A 20,633-nucleotide genomic window follows, 5' to 3' on the forward strand; every position below is an offset into this window, starting at 1 on the left:
GGTTTTCTCTCCACAGCTTCTGCAGAAAAAGACACGATCAAGAATACGTACTCCAAAGTCATGGATGCGTATGGCCTCTTGGGGGTGTTAAGATTAAACCTCGGTGAGTCAAATATGTAGAACTTGACTTTTTCATTTGGGGAAGAATACTGTGCTGCTCCCGTAAAACTGGATCTTTGCAACAGGAACTGGGCTCATTTTTTTCTATTTGGTTTGTTGTTTTGGTTTTTTCTTTGTAGAGTAACTTACAAGTTTGGAGCCCTCCCAGAAATGAGGTAGTGGACAAAAATAACTTTCGGTTTTGCAATCCCTGCTCTTTGCAGTGTAGTTTCTCCTTTTCTTCTGTTGAACTTGGGAACGTATTCTAGATGTTGGTTCTTTTTGTACTTTTTTCAGGCAAACTGAGGTGGGCTTGCATGCCTTTAGCACATGAATGAATCAACATCCTACTATGCTAAGATCCATTCTCTTACCTGTGCCTTTCCTTGTTTTGCAGGGGACACACTGTTACATTATCTGGTTCTGGTAACAGGATGCATGTCTGTGGGAAAGATTCAGGACTCTGAAGTTTTCCGAGTTACTTCCACCGAGTTTGTGTCATTGCGAGTTGACCCAACAGATGAGGATCGTATTTCAGAAGTGCGCAAAGTGCTGAACTCCGGGAACTTTTATTTTGCGTGGTCTGCAACTGGTGTCAGCTTAGACCTGAGTCTCAGTGCTCACCGCAGCATGCAGGAGCACAGTACTGACAATAGGTTCTTTTGGTGAGTTCAGAATTGGTTCAGCAGGCGTTATGTAGAGTAATGAATCCTTCCACAAAGTAATGCCTGGCAAGTTTTTATCCTTGTCTTTCCCAGCTCTTACACGTACACCTTTCTCCCACAAATCTTGAGGAGATAGAATAGCGTTACTTGAACTCTTAAGGGCAGAAGTATGGTACTAATGACAGGATGTTTCTGTGAGCGCTTTGAGTTTCTTAATCGGAAGACACAGACAGATTTTTTTACTGCTTATATTGTATTTTCATCTGAACATCTGCTGTCGTATTGTGTTTCAGTTTTGGTGCCTCTTAGTTCTTCATCAGTTGTGTCAGTTTTTTAAATGGGTGTGGTAATGAAGCTTCAAAGAAAAAAAATTACTGTTTTGTACATTCTGGGTTCCAAAGTGGTGTCGTGTTTATAGGTATGTTCCAAGAGGGTTTTCAACTTATGAAAGCACTTCAGAAGTTTTGTTACTCAGAAAATTGCTGATTTTATTGAGACGGCAGGTAGGCTGTGCTACAAAGTGCACTTTGCTTGGCTGCTGCACTCACTATTCTTTTACTGGATATTTTTGAATAAAGTATAAGTTTTCACATAAAGAGTTTTTGGTAGAAGGAATCCTGCTGTTTCTGCCAATCAGCAGCTTAAATAATGCCAGTAACGCACACTGTCGTGTCAGAAATTCTGGTCCCTTCAACATCTGTTAAAAACGCTCTGTGTGTCCAAGAACCTCGGAAGGGTGCTGAAGGCTTGGCTTTACGCTGTTAGAACAGGTGAAAAGCTACATCCTTCCCTCTCTTCTGGCCAAAATACACCAAGCCAGCTCTGGCATATGAGCCAATGCTTCTCTAGTCTTTGCCACTATTTTGGTCAGGTAGAGGAATCTGATCAAGTATAAGACAAAATTATGAAGGTAGAAAGTAAGCTCAGGTCTCTTGTAAACTTTGCTATTTCAGGGACATTTAAATGAGAGTTACATCACAAAACTATCGCATGCCTATTTTCCTGTTCTTATTTGTGCTAGTAGCTGTAAATTGTAAGGAGTTAGTAGTTGGCTTAACAGTTTGAGCTGGATTGTAATTCCTTCCACTTACTTGATGGTTGTTTTCTCCCTGATAGGAACCAGTCACTGCATTTACATCTGAAGCACTATGGTGTGAATTGTGATGACTGGTTGTTACGTCTCATGTGTGGAGGAGTGGAGATCAGGACAATTTATGCAGCTCACAAGCAGGCAAAGGCTTGTCTCATTTCCCGACTAAGCTGTGAACGGGCTGGCACCAGATTTAACGTCCGGGGAACAAATGATGATGGTCACGTTGCCAATTTCGTTGAAACAGAGCAGGTATGTTATGCTCCAGTGCCCATGGCTTGGCTGACGAGCCAGTATAAGCCCACGTGTGGTTAGATTTTTGCTCTAAATCGACAAATCTCAAGTCAAGCCTGCCACCAGCAGATATTGGAATAGTTTCTTTGGTGCTAAATTAGGAAGCTAAGTAGGTTACGTAACTTGATCATCTTGGTTTTTAGTGTGGCTTATGGTCAGGGCATGCCTGGGTCTGAGTTGCAGTAGCTTAAGAAGGTGCTGAACTCCTGTGGGTAGCTGTGCTTCCTCTGAGCCCCTTGAGCCGCATGGCCGCATGTGCCACTTCTGGCCTGAGCTAATCTAAAGTAAAGAAACGGGCAAAAGGGATTTTTTGGCAAATACCAAAACACTGGTGTCTGGTGGCTCGGGAAAGATGAAAGCATTCCACTTAGCACAGCTCCTCTGAAAGGCAGCTTGTAAAGCCGCTGTAATTCTGCTGCCTTGGATTTCATAGCTCTGCCCTCATTATACAGAAATGGGAGAACCTGCTAAATCTTTCTTTGCTAGCTTTCCTTGGCTCACTTTCCATGATAACCTATTCCCGAGGGGTTGGTCCTGCAGCCGTGTTCATGCTCCTAGGTTTCTCTGGCTGACTCACTGACTCCTTCCAGAACCCAGGTGACTGAAGGAGGGCTTTGTCCAGGAAGGGCTCTGCTTCTACACCTCCAGTTTGAGTGTAGTCAGAACGCTCTTGTTATGCTTTCTCTGCCCGAGTTTCCTGGCGTGCCAATGTCACTGAATGGCTGTGGCGTGTTATTCCACTTCAGGTGTCCTTTCCTGGATACTTCATGGATGGTGATATGTTGGTTTCTGATGCAGGAAATCTGTGCAAGTGTTCTGAGTAGGCTGCATGGTGATTTTCTGTGCATTGGTGTTTATTTTAACTGTTCCTGCAGAGATGTCTTACCAAGTTATTTATCTTACTCCTAGTGCAGAAATTACTCAAGCCCAAATAATAAAAGCTGTATTTCCTTACAAATTGTGAATTGTGATTCTGCAAGGGAGCGTGAGAGCGACGGAACTTTTTGTAGGAATTGTTCAGAGAGGATGAAGAGAAGTCTCAGAAACGCAGTATTTTAGCTGGTAGTGTGGAATGTGTAATACATAAATATTTTATTTGCTCCACGTTTAGTTAAGGCTAAGAGGTCTAAAATCTTACACTGTGATAATTACTAATACTATGCTTTACTTCCCTTAACAGGTGATATATTTAGATGACTCTGTGTCATCTTTCATACAGATTCGAGGATCTGTTCCATTATTCTGGGAACAGCCAGGGCTGCAGGTAAGCAGGAGATAGATATAATTATACAGATAATTCTTATTCGTGTCCTTTTAAACATCATCTACTAGCCTTTGGGCTCTTCTTCACAGTTGCCTGTGAGGGTGAGGTGATCCTTTGGGAGCACGTTGGTGCTATTGTGACTCACCAAGCCTGCTCTTCTCAAATCCAAAAGTTGCTTTGCAAAAAGAATGTCCATTCTTTTTTCCATGTCTTCTCTTTGAAATTCTGACTTTTTCATCTTTTAAATGGGTTATCTAAGGGTGTCCAAAGAGACTGTTTTCTTCTGAGTTGTTCTTGAGAAGAAGTCTTTTCAAGAAGTCAATAAGGATCAAGACCTACTCTAGTAGATTTTCATCACAATTTTCTTGAAAGAGGGACTGGTTCAGCAGCTACTACCATGACTCATTTTTTACAGGAAGGGTTAAAAAAAAGTTTGTGCCTTACGGGGACTCTAGGTTCTTTAGACATTACCAGTATTTTGCAGTAGAACTGCTGAAACGTTTACATGCCTTTTACTCAAAATTACAATTTAATGTAATCTCGGTGTCGTAGGTGGGATCCCATCGTGTCAGGATGTCAAGGGGTTTCGAGGCGAATGCACCAGCTTTTGACAGGTGAAAAATGTCTAAAGCTTTTGTTAATGCACTGCAAACCTCTGATAAGTTCTGCTGCATCACAGAGATGGGATATGTTATTCCGAATGGGAGGCTTTGTCTGTACAAAAGTGGGATTCAGCAAAGCTGGGAACTGCCTGGGGATTGCTTATGCCTTTGAATGCTTCGTTGGAAAGTGTGAATAAAATTGATATTGAATACTTTGCAACATCTCACTCAGTGTTGCAGGTGTTGCTGTTCATTTTCTGCGTGCCAGAAGATGACTGTGGAATTTTTCTTCTGTTAACAGGCATTTCCAAACCCTTAAAAATTTATATGGCAAGCAAATTATTGTAAATTTACTTGGGGCAAAAGAAGGGGAGCACATGCTCAGCAAAGCTTTCCAGGTGAGTGTGACAGTTCTTTTGCTGTGCATATCCTTGGAATTTGCTTGTTTGCAAGGAAGCTTTTACATAGCGTTTGGAAACCAAATCCCAGGTGTGCTGTGCTCTGGGAGCTAAGATTGGATTTATCATAACAGCACTGCTTAAGATACATGATGTGAAATGAATTGTTAAAAGCTCTCTACATGATTCCTCTTTGATTCTGTTCAGATTGGTTACTGTACTGAAAAACTATTAACAGCAACATAGACAGTGTTGAGGGATTTTAAGTTATTTTCATATTTCATCCTTACTAGTGTCTTATTGAGAACATAAGTCTTCTTTACCCTATAAAATTGATGAATAAATACATGATACTTTATGATACTTAATGCTGTGATATTCTTTTAAGGATATTTCTTTTGGAATAAATGGGTAAATCCCTTAATATTCTTTTAAAAACACAATCTATCACCTTAAAGCTGCTTTGTGATTAGCAGGAAATGTTTGTTCAGAAGATGTTAACTATAAGTGGCTGCTTTCATTAAATCCCACTGGTTAGTTTAAAAGACAACGTCAGAACACTCTTGTTATGCTTTCTCTGCCTGAACCTTGCAGTTCATAAATACCAACCATTTGAGGAGCTCTGTCTGAAGCCAGAGAACATGGCAGTAGCCATCTGTTATTTTCCTTCTCCCTTTTCCCTCTGTGTTGTAGTGATTGAATAGCTGGGGACATTCACTGGGATATTTCCTGTATCCAGCCCTCCTGGTAGGATACAGGAGGGTTCCCAGATGTGCATCGATACCCAGGGCTTTGCCAACACTGTCTGAGCACTTAAGGGTTTTTCAGGAAATATTAGGGAAAGTTTTGCTCAAGCCACTCTCCACAGCAACCTAAATAATTTGGGTGGGTTTTTTATCAGTAGTAGTTGTTAAAGTGTTTACTTAACCCCCATTGCTGACAGGCATGTCAGTGACTGTTGGCAAAAAGGGGTTTCACTGAAATGACCTTGTGCAGGTGAAAGCATTTGACAGCAGAAGAGGCTGTGGGCTGCCTTGGTGACCCCTGGGGTAGCAAGGGGAAAACCTGACTTTGTGACAAGGGAAACAAAAATACACATGGAATGTTAATCAGTTCTGAGTGATTTGTTTCAATGGTGGTAAAAATGGTTTCATTTTACCTAATAGAAAGCAAATAAAACAACTTTAAAAATATTTATAGTCTCTTGTTTAGCTCCTACTTCTGTATGTTGAGGTACTGGTATATTTATACTTTTTTTTTCTGTTTACAATGCCAGAGCCATTTGAAAGCATCTGAACATTCAGCTGATATCAAAATGGTGAACTTTGACTATCATCAGATGGTTAAAGGTGGAAAGGCAGAAAAACTACACAGTGTGCTTAAACCTCAAGTCCAGAAATTCTTAGAGTGTGGATTTTTTTATTTTGATGGAAAGGAAGTGAAAAGGTTTGTGTGTATAACTTCCGTACGTTTCCTCAGATTAAACTGTGGTGCTGGGATGTGTTTCACCCCTCAGCAAGAAGATAAGAGAAAGAATGTTGCTTCTGTTATTGTGGTTTTAGTGTATCCTGGATGATGCTTAACAGCTGAAATATGAGTCACTTATTTTACTCTGGTAAGATCTTGTTTCATTCTGTGTATGCTCTAAAAATTTTCAAGGAAGATCTCTGTGAGACATTCAAGGGGCAGGAATTCATTTCAGGCCTTTGACCTCACAATTTTGTGAAAATGGTCGATTGTCCTTTTTCTGGCGGGCAGCCACATGGGATTAATGACTATTTTTCTATCTTCCTGTATAATATGCTGAGTATTTCCCTCAGTGATGGAACATACCATTTTCTGTGTGTTGTGAATGTTCATGTTCAGGGCAGTGTTTTTGACTGCACCTGAATCCCCCGCTTGAGAGATTCCTTTCTCTCAAGGCAGGATTGAGATGCATGTTTCCTGCTCTGCTCTGTACTTGTTCCTGATTCCTGGAGCAAAGGCTGTGCTTATCTCGACAGGAAAAGAGAAGCAGGGCAAGAAATAGGCAACATTCCTTCTCTTCTCCCTTCCACACCCTTCCTCCTTTTAACTCGTGTGGAGCGAAGTGCTGCGTGAGGTTCTCCCTGAGAAAGAGTTGCTGAATGATGAGGGGATGAGCTCCAAACAGCTTTAAAAGTGGCATGTGTTTTTTTCTTGGGTGATTCAAATAATGCCATCGTAAATCAAAATGCAACAGGCTGAAAGCAAAACAAAAAATTGTGGCTTGTGACAGCTCAAAGATTTGTGTTAGTGAAAGGTACAGTAAAAATGCTTGTGAGTTCATGGACCGTCTCCTTTGGGAAATGTCAGGCTTTTTGCTTTGTATTTCAAATCAAATGCAGAGATAGTAATGCCAAAGAAAAAAAAAGTCTTGAAGAAAGTTCTTCAGAACTTGCTGCAGCTTGTGGTTAGTTCTCCAGGTAAAGGTGCTGAAACCATACTGACCTTGGCACACGAAGTGGGCAGTGGGAATGACAAAAGTAAGGGGTAAGTGTGTGTCCTTGGGAGAGTCACTGGAATTTTGTACTCCTAGCTGAGCAAGCAGTACATGGATGCTGATTAACATGATCCTTTTGAGAGGTTTCTAGCAGGAGTTAACTGGGCTTCTCCCAAAGGAAGTGGAGCAGTTCTGAGTGCCTATGGGCCTCAAACATCACTTGAGCTCAAGGAGAGAGGCTTGTTTTTAATTTTTATGAGCAAGTAATGAGGAGTTGGAATTGGCTTTAGTTATATCACAAATTCTTGTTACTTTTAGTTAAACAAATTCGAGAACTGTCTCAGTAATTTTTTTTCCATTTTTGTTGTAACTTAAGAGTTACTTCTCTCTGAGGTTCTTTGGAAGTGCGTTAGTTGAATTGTTTGAAAAGAAAACTTAATCCTGCGTAACACTTTAACTAACCAAGCAAGGAGGATTGGGAGAAACTGAAGCAGAAAGACTAATGTTATTTGCAGAAAATGCCTGAGCTGTGTTCAGTGAGCACTTGAAGATCACCCTCTGTTGCTGACACGTTTATAAATATCCTTGTGGGGCAGGAATGTCGCACTGACAATGCCCTGATTTACTGCTCTGGTTCAGATCTCCCTGTCCCTGCCTCTGTTGAGGAGATGTGTGTTAGATGAGTTGTTTCACTTGTTTTCCCTCTCCCGTTGTCCTTGGCACAGATCCCAGAGCGGCACCGTCAGGACCAACTGCTTGGACTGTCTGGATAGAACAAACAGTGTGCAGGCCTTCTTTGGCTTGGAGGTAGGAAACTCACATCCAGCTGCTGCTTCTGGGGTACTTAGGCTGTAAAAGTAGTGTCACCTTCCCTAGGAAAGGTGAATGAACTTTTCGTGGGTGGATTTGTAGTGTGAGATGCTCTGACTTCTGAGAGAAGACCTTCAGCATGTTTGAAAGTGAAAAAGTATGGGTGCTGTAAGGTCAAACCTAGGAAAGTCATGATTTTTTTCTTTTCTGAATTTTAGTTATTTAAAACGCTCTTCTTAAGAGGAATTTCTGCGAGAATTGTACAAGGCATTGGTTGTAGAACAGACATATCTGATTCTGGAATATGTAGTGCTTGGCTGCTGCATTAACGCGAGTTTTCTATGGCATAAGAATAAATCTTTCTACACTCTTGATGTGTAGAGTACTTACATGTCAAACTTAGCTTTGAAGGTCTGTTTTTTCCTTTCTTACCCTTCTAAGAACTGGATAAAGATAATGTTTTTTTAAACCCATTGTGTCAGATTTTTCAGCAATGAGAATTAAATTATGATTTCAGCTGAAGTATGAGAGCTAAAAGCATAGAACTAATTAATAAGAAGGGAAATGGTTAATCCTGAAGAACTACTTACTTAATTTTAAAATTCTATTAAGTGAGATATATGAATTCTTACTTTATTTAGTACAGTTAGATACTTAAAATAACAGTACTGAACTCTGGATGACCCCCTGAAATAAGAGCAAGCACCCAATTTCTAAAACTTCTTGCTTATTTCTTCCTAATTTTGTCTTGCAAGTTTCCTTTTGTATCTTTCGTTGATTCCTGTCCAACCTTCAGAATTTTGCTTTTGTGTGTCTGTTATTTTAGGCTCCTCCTTCTTGCTGTCAGACACCCTAAGGTTTTAAAGATTTTTGAAAGCTCTTGAAAATAGCTTCTGTGTTTAGTTTGGTGAACTTTAAGATGAAAATATGTACAAATCTGCTAGATAATTATTTTCCTTTTTTACTACCTATCTTCAAAAGAAAATGAAGTGTTGGTGCTAATTACATGTATGATGCAGCCTTTCAAGTGTGATATGGTGACAGTTTGCTTGGAATGATGCATATAAACCCCAGATTTGTGGAGTTTTATGCATATATGCTGAAAAATAGGATGTGCGTTTTAACAAATATATTTAAAGTTTGGTTTTTTTTTTTGCTAATGTTGTCTTCACCTGTTGCAGATGCTAACAAAACAGCTGGAGGTATTAGGATTAGCTGAGAAGCCTCAGTTAGTTACTCGCTTTCAGGAAGTTTTCCGATCCATGTGGTCTGTGAATGGTGATTCTGTCAGTAAAATTTATGCTGGAACCGGAGCCCTTGAAGGAAAGGCCAAGGTAAACTACATCTTTTCAAATGTTTTAGCAGTGTTCACTATGGGTTTTAATAAATTCTGCCATTAATATAGCAATGGCAAGATTCTCTCTTTAAAAAATGTGTTCTTTGTAATCCTAAAACAATCCCAAACAAAAGGCAACCAACCGAAACAATTAACTTCAAATGGTTGGTTCTGTTGATAAGCAGGTCACGTTCCTGTACATCCCTTCCTAGGCGCGCTCCTGCCTCGCAGATAACACCATTCTGTGTAAAGGATAAGGCTCAAATCTTCAATTTCTTTAGAACATAGTTCGGAAAAGTGTATAGTCAAATTGGCTTTAGTTTCTTTTGATTCTTTTCACGTTTCCTCTGTGCCTCTGCTGTTATTTCATTCACTGTATCTCCTTTTCAAGTGTGTTTGATATGATGTTGTTTGTGGTTTTAGTGTTTAATAGTGTTAATGCTAAACAAGTTGTAGCTGATGGGTTTTGTTTGAATGTTTGTCCAGCTTTTTCTTTTTAGTTCTGCAGTTACTGAAAACACCACGAATTTCATTTCTACCCTGCTTTCTAACGCTGTGACAACAGTTCTGTGTTCCATGACGGTGTAATGTTTCTCTTCAGCTTGTTTTGTCTTGGTTGATGCCTGGGTTGTTCCCATGTTCTAATGCTGTCTTTTGGGTTTTTTTTCCTCAAAATGTTGCTTTTTTGTTTCCTTAATCCTGTCCCTTGCCAAGTGATAACCTGTCAAGACAAATAAATGTTGAACTTGTAGCAATTTTTGCCTTTAGTTCCTTCAAAACATCTTTTCACATTGTTCTTTCTGCTGAAGAATGTGCTGCTTTTCATTCCATGTTATAGCCGATGTACCCATAGCCAACTGTTTTGGATTTTCCATTATTTGTTCATTCACACTGTGCCAGGGTCCTTCTCTGCTCATGTAGGAGGTATCACAGCAAAACACATAAGAAGAAAAGAGCTCAGATAAACTTGTTGCTTATTCTGCCCCTTGACTGATGCATACAAGACTTCTCATTTGGGAATGCTTGTATTTTACTATAGAGTGGAATGTGGTTCAAGATGTTTAGTTTTATTTTCTCACAAAAATGTCACCCAGACTGCCAGGAAAACAGCAGTAAGTATTTTATGGAGTGTCTCCCCTTGTCTTGGCTTTGCCATTCAACCTTCTTAATTCTTTTTCCTAAATTAATAGTTTTCTATTTCATCTAGTTCATTTGGCTATTTGTTTGTTTTTTTTTTTTTACTTTAAAAAATGCATTTAATGTATTTACATTTCCATTTTTAATGTTTAAAACATAGAGTAGATGTCCTGGTTCCAGACTGTTAAACCACGACAGTACATTTACTCTGCTGTCTTTAGAATGATGCTGGATCCCTGCCCGGGACAGCTCTAATTAGTATCACATCTCATAAATCATACCCTAGCATCTCTGACACAAATCCTGTCTATTCAGAGAGGATCTTTAATGCTTGCAAAGCCATGCAATACTCGCTCTTGTTTCAATGCACATGACGCAGTATGTTTTTGAGTACTCTCAGTATATACTTTAAAATGCAGTTTTTAAGTTGCATTTCTCGTTTCTCAGATGAAAGTTTGATGCTTGAAATTGTTCCATTTCTTACTTGTCAGTTTGATTCTTCAAAGCCCAAGGGTACTTAGAAGTAAAATTGCAGAAAATTTCACATAGGAGAAAATTATTTAACCCTAAACGTGTTAATATACATTTCTATACTGAAAACCAGTTCTTTTTAAAGTATTACAATGCTCGTTACATCTAACTCCTTACTTGCTCTTTTTTTTGCTTTCTCTGGGTTCCTTTCAATTAATTGCCTGATATGTGAATGGTGAGTGTGGTTTTGGATCATCAGTTGTACATTGTCTGCCAGGAAGGAGCATATCCTATCAAAATCCTTCAAAATCCTGTTGCAGTAGAGTGCTCTCTGCACCTCATCCCCATTGTCTGCGAAAAGTTATGGTGTCAATTTACTTCCACTTAGCCTTGCCAAAAGAGTAGCTTCTGTCTTGTCTAGCACAATTCATAGAACTAAATCCTAGGGTAGTTTTATTAAGCTTTTACCTTCTTTTCACATGCATTTAATAGGCTTTCATGGACAATGCAAGCTGTAAACTTGGGAGTATTTTTTTATAATGACACAATCCCATGCAGCATCCCTGATGGATCACAGTCTGTATTTCATGTACCTGCAGTAGTGTGTGTTTACAGACACCTCACAGGCAAAGTACATGCAACAGCATGTGTAATCAGAATGGTGGTTTTGTGTGCCCACGTCAGCACTGTGAGGTTTGGAATTGAGTATGAGACTGCATTACGTGTTAGTTACATTATCCTTTAGGTCTGTGTGACCTTCGGGTACGTCTGCAGCAGCAGCACATTTTTCTGGAGACTCTTGTTTAGCCCAGCTGTGGACACTGTTCCTCTGCCATGCGAATTAGTCAGGCCAGAGTGTGCGGAGACGGTGTCCGGGTGTGTCTGTAGCCATGGATTAGTGTCTGTGTTCCTTCTGGGATACTGCATGAGACTTTGCATGTTCTTTCAACAAGTTAAGGGGTCTTAAGTTGAAGCTCTCTCTGGTTTTTTTAACATGGTTATTCCAGAATGTGACTTCTGAATTCCTATGTGCATAAACATATACCTTCATGTATCATGGTACTTGGACTCGAGCACTTGCTCATCTCTCACTGTTTGGGGAAAAGCCCAAAATCCCTGTCGTGGTCTAAACATGGCACTGTATCAAATTACTTTTTCAAGACCATGGGTTTAGGAAAAAAAAAAAAATTCCCCTCCCTGCAGCATTTTATTTTATTTAGTTTAATTTAAATCTGCTTGTTAGATACGCCTTGTAGGTATTACTGTGTTTACCATTTGGGGGTGGGGGGAAAGCACATGTAGCACAGTAGGCTCAGACAATTTGATTTAACACTTAAAGAAGAAAATTGCCTTAGCCCTTAAAATCATTAACACAGTTTACATATGTGCTACTGAATATTGCCAATGTATTATGAGCAGTGTCCGACATAAAATATTTTATACGTGTTCCTCTCTAACAGGCTGGAAAGCTGAAGGATGGTGCTCGTTCTGTGACCAGAACGATCCAAAATAACTTTTTTGATAGCTCCAAGCAGGAGGCCATTGATGTTTTGTTATTGGGAAATACCCTAAATAGTGATTTAGCAGATAAAGCACGGGCTCTCTTAACCACCAGCAGTTTACGCGGTATGTGTCTTTCAGGATTTTAATCTCTGATAACTATTTGGTGTAAAAAAGCTGTATAGAGTTTGTTTTCAAAGCACTGTTGGAAAGTATAAATGCTATTTTATGTTCTTTTGGCTTACTAAAAGACGAAAGTTACTTCTGCTTTACTAATAGTGGCAAACTAATGTGCTGCAGAAATTTCTTTACCTGTGTATGATTTGTGGGTGAAGTTCTGCATCAAAACCAGAGATATTTTGATAAGAAACTCTGCTTGTGCAGAGCAGCCACATGAGTCTTGAGGGTTTGGTACCAGGAAGGTGGTTCCCCTCATGAGAACAGGGTACTGAACCAGAATCCTGCATCCCCAAAGAGATGTAGCCTCTGTGGTCCCCCGGACTGCAGTCAATCCCATCTTCTGCAGGTCTGGTGGACAAGAAAACAGTGGCTCAGTTGTAGGGCTGGGTTCAGTCCTCTCCTGGGACATAAAAAATACAGGAGCTCGTATTTGGGCAAAGAAGGAACTTAAATTTGCATCTTGTTTCCAAGATCCCGAGTAATAATGTTCTGGGTTACTGCAATTTTTAGGGATTAATAACATTGTTAAATTTTCCTTTTCATTTTTTTTCCTTCCCCCTGACCCATCTCAACCTAGAATGAGGAAGAGTATGTCAAAGCGTCAGCGAAAATCTCTGTCTCTAGAAGAAAATCATTGCCAAGTTGTAGTCTTCATCTCGAGGGTCCACACCTTCATCCGATGTGGAATCCGAGTAGTTTTGTCCCATTTGTTTAGCACAAGGTTTCATGTTATTGTAACTTTTCTTATATCTGAAACCTGCTAAATTGACCTTACCTCAAAATTAGTTAAAATTTGTTTTCATTTCTTCTCACTTTTCCTGCGAATGTAAGCTGCCCTTTCCACGTTCGCAGCTCCTGACAGCTGAGGAGCATTAATCCCTCTTCCCTGAGATGTCTCTGCATTCTCTGCTAGGTGGCAAGTTAACTAGTGGGGTACTTCAACATGTGTGAATCCCTTATTAATGAAGAAGGAAAAGAGAATTTGCTAATCCTGTTGTGAAACTTTGTAGATTTTGCAGCATAAAACGTGTGCTTTAACTGATGCAAATGGTTATGTGTAATAAACTGTATATTAACAGCATGTTTTCTCACACATTGCTGGAAAATCCTGAAAAGCAATGACTTATTTGACTAATTTTTTCTTGTTTTCCTCTTACTGCATCCGTAGTTTCAGAGCAATCATTACAATCAGGTATAGTATAGTACAGTAAAATAAGCTGTAAATACCTGACCAGCGGTCGTTGTCCTCTGGCTTTTCTTGTGTCTGTGTAATATTTGGCTGTGGGCTCACATTTTCCTGGTGGTGTTTGGGTCTGACATTCCTGTATCCTAACATCCTTTAATCCAAGAAAAGTGAGAATCGAGGAGCTGAAAAATGTTGCAGTTGAACTTGGGTGCAAGTTAGGAAATGAGGTAACCAATTTGCAGGGGTTTATTTTTGCAAATGCTCTGGCTGTAAAGGAATTTGCCTTTTTATTTGGAAGCTTCTGTATTTTTTGCTTTGTTTAGGATAAGAGGTCAAATTCTTCAGTACAATTCGTTATTTCATCTTAATTGCTGCTAGAAGGCTCCACATGCATGTATTTGTGCAGGAAACTAGTCAGCTGTGCAGCACCTCGTGTTCTTGTTCCCAGAACACATTATTTAAAATAAAATATTTCTAATCTCTTCTCTTCACATTTTATTGCATGCTGAGCAAATTTAAATGGCCTTTACATGTGCCAATTTTGCTTTTCCTATATGTGTTTTACTCTACCTACTTAACTCTTAGGGAGTATCTAAAGAATGAAATCTGAGTCACAAGTAATGTATGTCTGAAATTGAGTGATTCACTGGCATTTAGTCAGTGTAACCAAGTGTTTATTGGAATGACCGGTCACACTCTCACTGATGGTATTACCTTCCAACTCCGAAAGAGGAGTCAACTATTTTTATTCATTTATAAATTATTATTGTTATTCTTATATTTTTATTATTTATTAGAATACCTATTTTTGTAGGAGTTATAAATCAACTGGTTTTTAGCATTTCAGGGTTTCACCTGGGTACAAATTGCATATATTGAAATATTCCTACAGGAATTTGGATGTAGCAGTAAAACAGTTCCATCAAGTTCAGTTGCATGGAATATCCCAAAGAGAATTTTAAATTAACGATTCCTTTGTAGAACTGATTTCCAAATTTCTGCTTGCCTAGGAAGAGCAGCAGCCGAAGTATTTTTGCTGCAAAATAACAGAAGATGTAACTGATTGGATTTCTGATGTTGGAGAGTGAGGCACAATTTAGCTGAAGAGATAAATAACTAGAAATATGTAGAAAAATCATGGTCTCAGGAGCCCTGAAAAGCACTTGGTTCACTCAATATTTTGGAAAGCAGTAGAAATTTTTATTTTTAATTACTCTAATTTATAAAAGGAGTCATTCTACAATTTAGGAAGACGGCTAGTTTAAAGATATCAATTTTTTGTTTGCAATAAGCTTGTTGTCTGTTCAGTTCTAAAGTTAGAGTCTAACCCGGTAAGGCTTTTCACATTAGGGTCTCATAACAACATCAGGAGTCAAATAGGCAATAATTGAGTTTTGCAGCTTTTCTTAAAAGCTTCTGTATAGCAACTGAATGATTTGGAGTGACTAAAAGGAAGCTGAAATCTACTAAATTTTCAAAAGAGAAAGAAGGAACCAGAGATGAGAAACCACCAAACTCTGCTATTCAACTTGCTTAGAGTGCTGCAAAGGCTCATCTCTGCAGGCCTGCACAGCTGCCTACGACACCAGTTTGGGTTCCTGGGGTTCAGCCAGCCCTTCGGATGATTTGGGTTCTTGGATGTGTTGTGGTGACAGCACTTCTGGGATTGTTTTCCCTTCAGTGGCCGGGTGCTGAGGTAGCTCCTGTCCTTGACACTCTGTGGCCTTTTGGGCATGTGCTCGAGTTCCTGGCTGGAGTCACCTGGGGTGTGGGTCAGAAGCAGATGTGGTATTTGGCTCTTGCCTGGAGGGCTCAAGTACCCTGTTGGCTCCTTACTGTCTTCTAGACTGCATTGCCCTGTATTTTCATGAGGAAAGCATGATCCCAAGTATGATCTGCTTGGAGCACCCCAAGGAGACGCCAACCAGTTCACTGTCTTTTCTGTGTGATTGGCCCGTTTATGGGTGTGTGATTTGTTCAGCAGGGAAAGAGTTCACAGCCAACAAACACAATATATTTTCCTCTCTTGCTTCCAGTTTTTGTCAAACCCAGTAGGGAGAGAGAATACCTGAGTTTTGTTTTAACCAGGTAGCCAAGATGATAAACTTAGAACAACTGAAAAGACAACAGCAGCTCACTAATGATCTTATTTTGGGGATTTAAATGAAAATACTGTTTCCAGCAACTGCGTATTTTTCTAGGCAGCGACAAGTGAAGGGAAGAATTCCATCTAATATTGTTTATGTTGTTCTTTTGGAGTCTGATAACCATGAGAACATTCAAAATAGGTAAATTAATATTGCTTAGGTAAAGTACCTGACCGTTGAACCAGCTTTTTTCTTTCTGTGTTTCTCACAATGTCCTGTACAGATGGGTTGTTCCTCTCTCTCCATCTGGCAGATAAAAACAAGGCACAGGTAAAGGCTGATGGGACAGAGAAGTGAGTTTAATTATTTTGAATCCCAGCCTACTGTCCTCACTAAAGCAGCTCTTTAGGAATTCAGCTGACCTAAAAATAATTGAGATTTGTGGTTTAAATAGTCATACTGTGATATGATGAAATAATGTACCTTCTCTATTTTGTTACTTGTAGTGTATCAGCCACTTTTACACTTCCAAAAACGAATATATCTGCAAGTTGGCTCTGTAACAGAGATTGGATTTCATAAATTTAATCTGTGAAAATGAGGTAGATACCCTTGTTGGTATGTATGAAAAATTATGGTTTCCTTAGAGAGTCACAGATGAGGTGAAAGAACAACAGATATTTATAAAACGTGGAAATTGTTTCCTTCGTGTATTATTTTTTCTCTATATAATTTTGAACAAATCACTGCTGGTTTTCAGTCAGTGTCTTACCCACACAAGTAATGTGTCTCTAAGGGTATTTTCCCCTGGGAAAGCTGCATTCCATGTGCTTTCACAGTTTAACTTTGTGCACTTTGGAAAGATCTCACTGCCGAGTTTTCTGAAGAATCATTCACTATGAAAATAATGTCTTTTCAAATGTTTTTGCAGCATCTGTAAAAGTACTGAAGAGCATGTGTGAGAACTTCTACAAGTATGCAAAACCGAAAAAAATCCGAGTCTGTGTTGGGACATGGAACGTCAATGGGGGGAAGCAGTTTCGAAGTATTGCCTTCAGAAATCAAACCCTCACTGACTGGCTTCTGGATGCACCAAAATTGGCTGGGATCCATGAATTCCAAGGTAGGATTTGTGTTCTGTCATGAGTTTTTCCTGAAAACTGTGATTTTTCTAAGTAGATCACAAACATTGAAACAGATATCACAGAATTGTAGAATTGTGTAGGAAGGGACCTTAACGATCCAGTCTCAACCCCTGCCACGGGCAAGGACACCTTCCACTAGCCCAAGTTGTTCTGAGCCCCGTCCAACCTGGTCTTGGACACTTCCAGGGATGGGACAGACACAGGTTTTCTGGGCAGCCTAGGGCCTCCCCACCCTCACAGGGAGGAATTTTTTTCCAAATAAGGAATTTCTTTCTTAAAATGAATATGTATGTGAGGTCTTCATTCTTAAGTTAATTAGAAACAAGAATTAACTCTTTCCATATTTACCTCGAGATCGCAAAAGCAAACCTGTGGACATATTTGCCATTGGATTTGAAGAAATGGTGGAGTTAAATGCAGGAAACATTGTGAATGCCAGGTGGGTGATCCAATCCACACAGTACTAGTTTGGCTGATAATCACCTTTTTTAAGTCACGTGTTATTTGAAATTTTGGTTTCTCCAGTGCTCGCAGTGTTCTGCAGTTCCTGTGTTTTGTATTGCTGGGAACAACAAATCCCGTGAAAATCTTCTCAAAAGCACGTGTTGTTGGTATGCTGTTCTGTATCAGATTGTGATCTGTTTAAAGGAAGGCTTCCTTCCACACTGTTAGTTTTCACTGCCATTCCATATATTGCATGGATATGTTATTGTGGAGTTGGGATTTTTCACTCCTAGCAGACTGGGTCATGGAAATACATTTTTCTCAGTGGTGGGTGATACCAGTGATAAATGTGTGTGTAGTCCTAGCACCATATTCCCTTTGTCCATTGTTTTCTCTGCCTGTTTTGCATTATTTCCTGGTGTTAGGGAAGGTTTTAACTCATTGGGAAGAGCACCTGAAGCCTATAATGCTGTAGCCTTTGTGCGGATTTTTGTCTTTTGGGTACCAAGTGTTAGCCTTGTCATCCCTGTTTTCACCATACGTGTAGTTAATGCTGTTTCCAGGCCTGATATTTTTCATTTCTGTCCAGTGCTGGCTCTGAAAAACCATAGTCTGTTAGGTCTCTAAGGATGTTTTCTTCTTGATCTGAGACTGTGGACACCTGTTTTATCGATTGAGCTCTAGGCTAGGAAGTTAACTCCCTAAAACAATTCTTAGGTTTTGCTCCTCTAGTCTAGGCTCATAAATACAGGAAAGATAGCCATGGCTCCTAAAGTTGTCTGTGGTGTTGGGAAAAGTGAGGCAGCAATTTGTAGAGGCTGAATGTGAAACAATTATGTCATGACAGTCTAGAACCTGTTGTGTCTGCTGGGGAGGGATTTGAGCACTATTTGCAACTTGGCCTTTGGTTTACTTCCTCAAGGGTTTACTTGAGGTTCTTGAATGTAGTTTAGTCAGCTCAATCACCAGCTAGAAACCTGCTCAGTTTTGTTTATTTCGAAACCTGGTGTTTTTAATCTCACTGCCAGCACCACCAATCAGAAGCTCTGGGCTGCTGAGCTGCAGAAGACCATCTCCAGAGATTACAAGTATGTGCTGCTGGCTTCAGAGCAGCTGGTGGCGTCTGCCTCTTCGTGTTCATCAGGCCCAGCATGCTCCCTTTATCAGGTCAGTGAGCACAGCTGGCTCCAGCTTGGGGCACCGTCAGCTTGCTTTCTGTTGCAGGATAACACCCAATGCCCTCAGAGCCATGTGGGGCTCTGAAAGAGCTGTTCCACCTTCTGGTGGAGCAGTGTTTAAGTTCTTTTATCTTAGTTTTTAAATGCCTCCTTGGTTGCCCAGGGAGCTTGAAAAGCTGAGGTTTTATACCTGTTACTGCTCAGTGGCTGTTGGAACTCGTTAAAACTAGCCCTGTGGCTGGAAGAACAATGTGTCCCTCCCAGCCCAGTGTCACACTCGGAGCAGTCTATGCCAGGTTACTGGAATGTTTAATAGTTGTTTCACTATTTCAGGGATGTTGCTGTTGATACTGTCAAGACTGGCATGGGAGGAGCCACTGGGAACAAAGGTGCAGTGGCCATTCGGATGCTATTCCATACCTCCAGCCTTTGCTTTGTGTGTAGTCATTTTGCTGCAGGGCAATCCCAAGTCAAGGAGAGAAATGAAGACTTTGTAGAAATATCTCGCAAGCTTGGTTTTCCAATGGTAAGCACAGTGTTCAAATTCCATAACAAATGAGAAGTGAAGTGCTTGGAGCTCCAGAAGTGTCATCCCAAAGCTCCATTTGCATTTTCCCCCTTCCCCAGATTCCTGTGGAAATCAGATTTCCTTGGGTTAGAGATCTCAGAGATAATTGAGTTCCCACAATGTTTATTTAGCAAACTAGAAGACTGCAGAAAGAATAGACCTTTCCAGTGTAATGATGGAGATGATGGAACATGAGTTGACTTGCATTTGGAATCACAGGACTTCACATAGGAAAGAGACCTTTGCAGATCCTTGACATGCAGTAGAACTTTTTGTAGGCCCAGGAGACAATCACCTATGAGAAAAAAATCGCTGGGAAACAGCCCTGTTTTCAGTACACAGGAGTGATTCTATGCTGTGTTCTCATAAACACCAAGGTGAAAATTTTATCAGTGCCAACAAAATGCTTCCTTGAGACTTAAAGCTGTTTTAAATCTTGTCATCAAAACTGTCGTTTGTTAATTTCTTGTGGCACCTGTGCAGGAGTCTTACATCTTATTTTACAGGGATTTTTTTGTTTCCTAAATTTGTCCCCACTGTCGTGTTTCAGTTTTCCTAGCAAGTACCATATCCAGCTGTTTCCTAAATGCTGCTATTTCAAGCTGCCAGTGTATCTGCTTGGTTTTACTTATGGGCAGTGAAAAAATCAAAACAAAGGGGGACATAAAAGTTTCTCACTCTAAACCCTGGAATTATACATGCTTCACAGCTAAAAACTGAATTTCTGAACCTGGAAGTAGTAAATTTGTCACTCGGTTGTTTTTAACTCCAGTGTGTGCTGCTGTTGTACAGGGAAGGATGCTCTTTTCCCATGACTATATTTTTTTGGTGTGGGGACTTCAATTATCGAATAGATTTGCCCAATGAGGAGGTGAAGGACCTAATACGACAAACAGAACTGGATCCCCTCATAGCAGGAGACCAGCTTATCAATCAAAAAAACTCTGGACAGGTATGTTCAAAGGTCACCATGCTTGAGAATACTTCATTTTTCTTACTGGTTTTAGTAATTCTATGATGATCCTGTAAATCTCTATCCTCAGCCTGGAGTTTTCTAATTACCATATTTTTCTTTTTATCTGATGCAACTATTTTAAAAGAATATTTGTCATGTTTGGCAAACGTTACTCTTTAGTTCAATTGTAATACGTCTAATGCTGTTACTGTTGGGAATAGTCCAAATGGCAACCTTCTTACTTGCAAAGAAAACACAGTAACAAAGTCTGAAGAAAGCTACAGCTTTTAGATTTGTAGGGTTTCTTGGTCTCTCTTTGCAGCTCTGTGTGGGAAGGCTGGAGATGGTAAAATGAGTGACAGTCCTCTACTGTTGGTTCATTCTGCTCGCCAGCACTTTGATCACAAGCAGTGCTTTTTCTGGTTTAGAGTCCCCTTCCATTTGTGCTGGTATCTTGTGCCACCAGAACAGGAGGCAAAACACTGGATATTTTTATTCTCTTTTGTTTGGGTTTTTTTTTTTTTTTTTTTTGTAACAGCTGTTTCCTAGAGAAAGCAAGATGTACGTTCACATGGGCAGACGGCATTGATTGTCTGTTAAGTGGATCAAAACAAGAAGTGTAAAGGTTTTGGAGACACCTCCAGCAGTTATAAAGCTGGAGAAATCTATGGAAGCTACCAGAATATGAAAAGGACTCCTGCCTGGGGAGCAGGAATAGCATTGCACTGTTGGGTTGATATTCCATGATTAGAAGCTGCTGGCT

General features: G+C 40.0%; 1 protein-coding gene across 1 annotated transcript in view; it reads left to right on the forward strand.

The window, feature by feature from the left end:
• Window positions 1–6: 6 nt before the first annotated feature.
• The window catches only part of SYNJ1 (synaptojanin 1), a 38,756-nt gene continuing 18,129 nt past the window's right edge, over window positions 7–20,633 (forward strand). Inside the window, 19 exon segments of the mRNA XM_032094381.1 lie at window positions 7–103; window positions 497–764; window positions 1,881–2,106; window positions 3,329–3,412; window positions 3,965–4,026; window positions 4,316–4,412; window positions 5,689–5,858; window positions 7,599–7,680; window positions 8,865–9,017; window positions 12,097–12,253; window positions 13,476–13,499; window positions 16,512–16,703; window positions 17,080–17,164; window positions 18,198–18,283; window positions 18,286–18,315; window positions 18,318–18,336; window positions 18,681–18,873; window positions 19,708–19,737; window positions 19,739–19,867. Coding sequence (XP_031950272.1) covers window positions 61–103; window positions 497–764; window positions 1,881–2,106; window positions 3,329–3,412; window positions 3,965–4,026; window positions 4,316–4,412; window positions 5,689–5,858; window positions 7,599–7,680; window positions 8,865–9,017; window positions 12,097–12,253; window positions 13,476–13,499; window positions 16,512–16,703; window positions 17,080–17,164; window positions 18,198–18,283; window positions 18,286–18,315; window positions 18,318–18,336; window positions 18,681–18,873; window positions 19,708–19,737; window positions 19,739–19,867 — 2,130 coding nt within the window. The 5' untranslated portion in view covers window positions 7–60.

The sequence above is a fragment of the Corvus moneduloides genome, chromosome 2, assembly GCF_009650955.1.
Source record: "Corvus moneduloides isolate bCorMon1 chromosome 2, bCorMon1.pri, whole genome shotgun sequence".
NCBI classification, from domain to species: domain Eukaryota; kingdom Metazoa; phylum Chordata; class Aves; order Passeriformes; family Corvidae; genus Corvus; species Corvus moneduloides.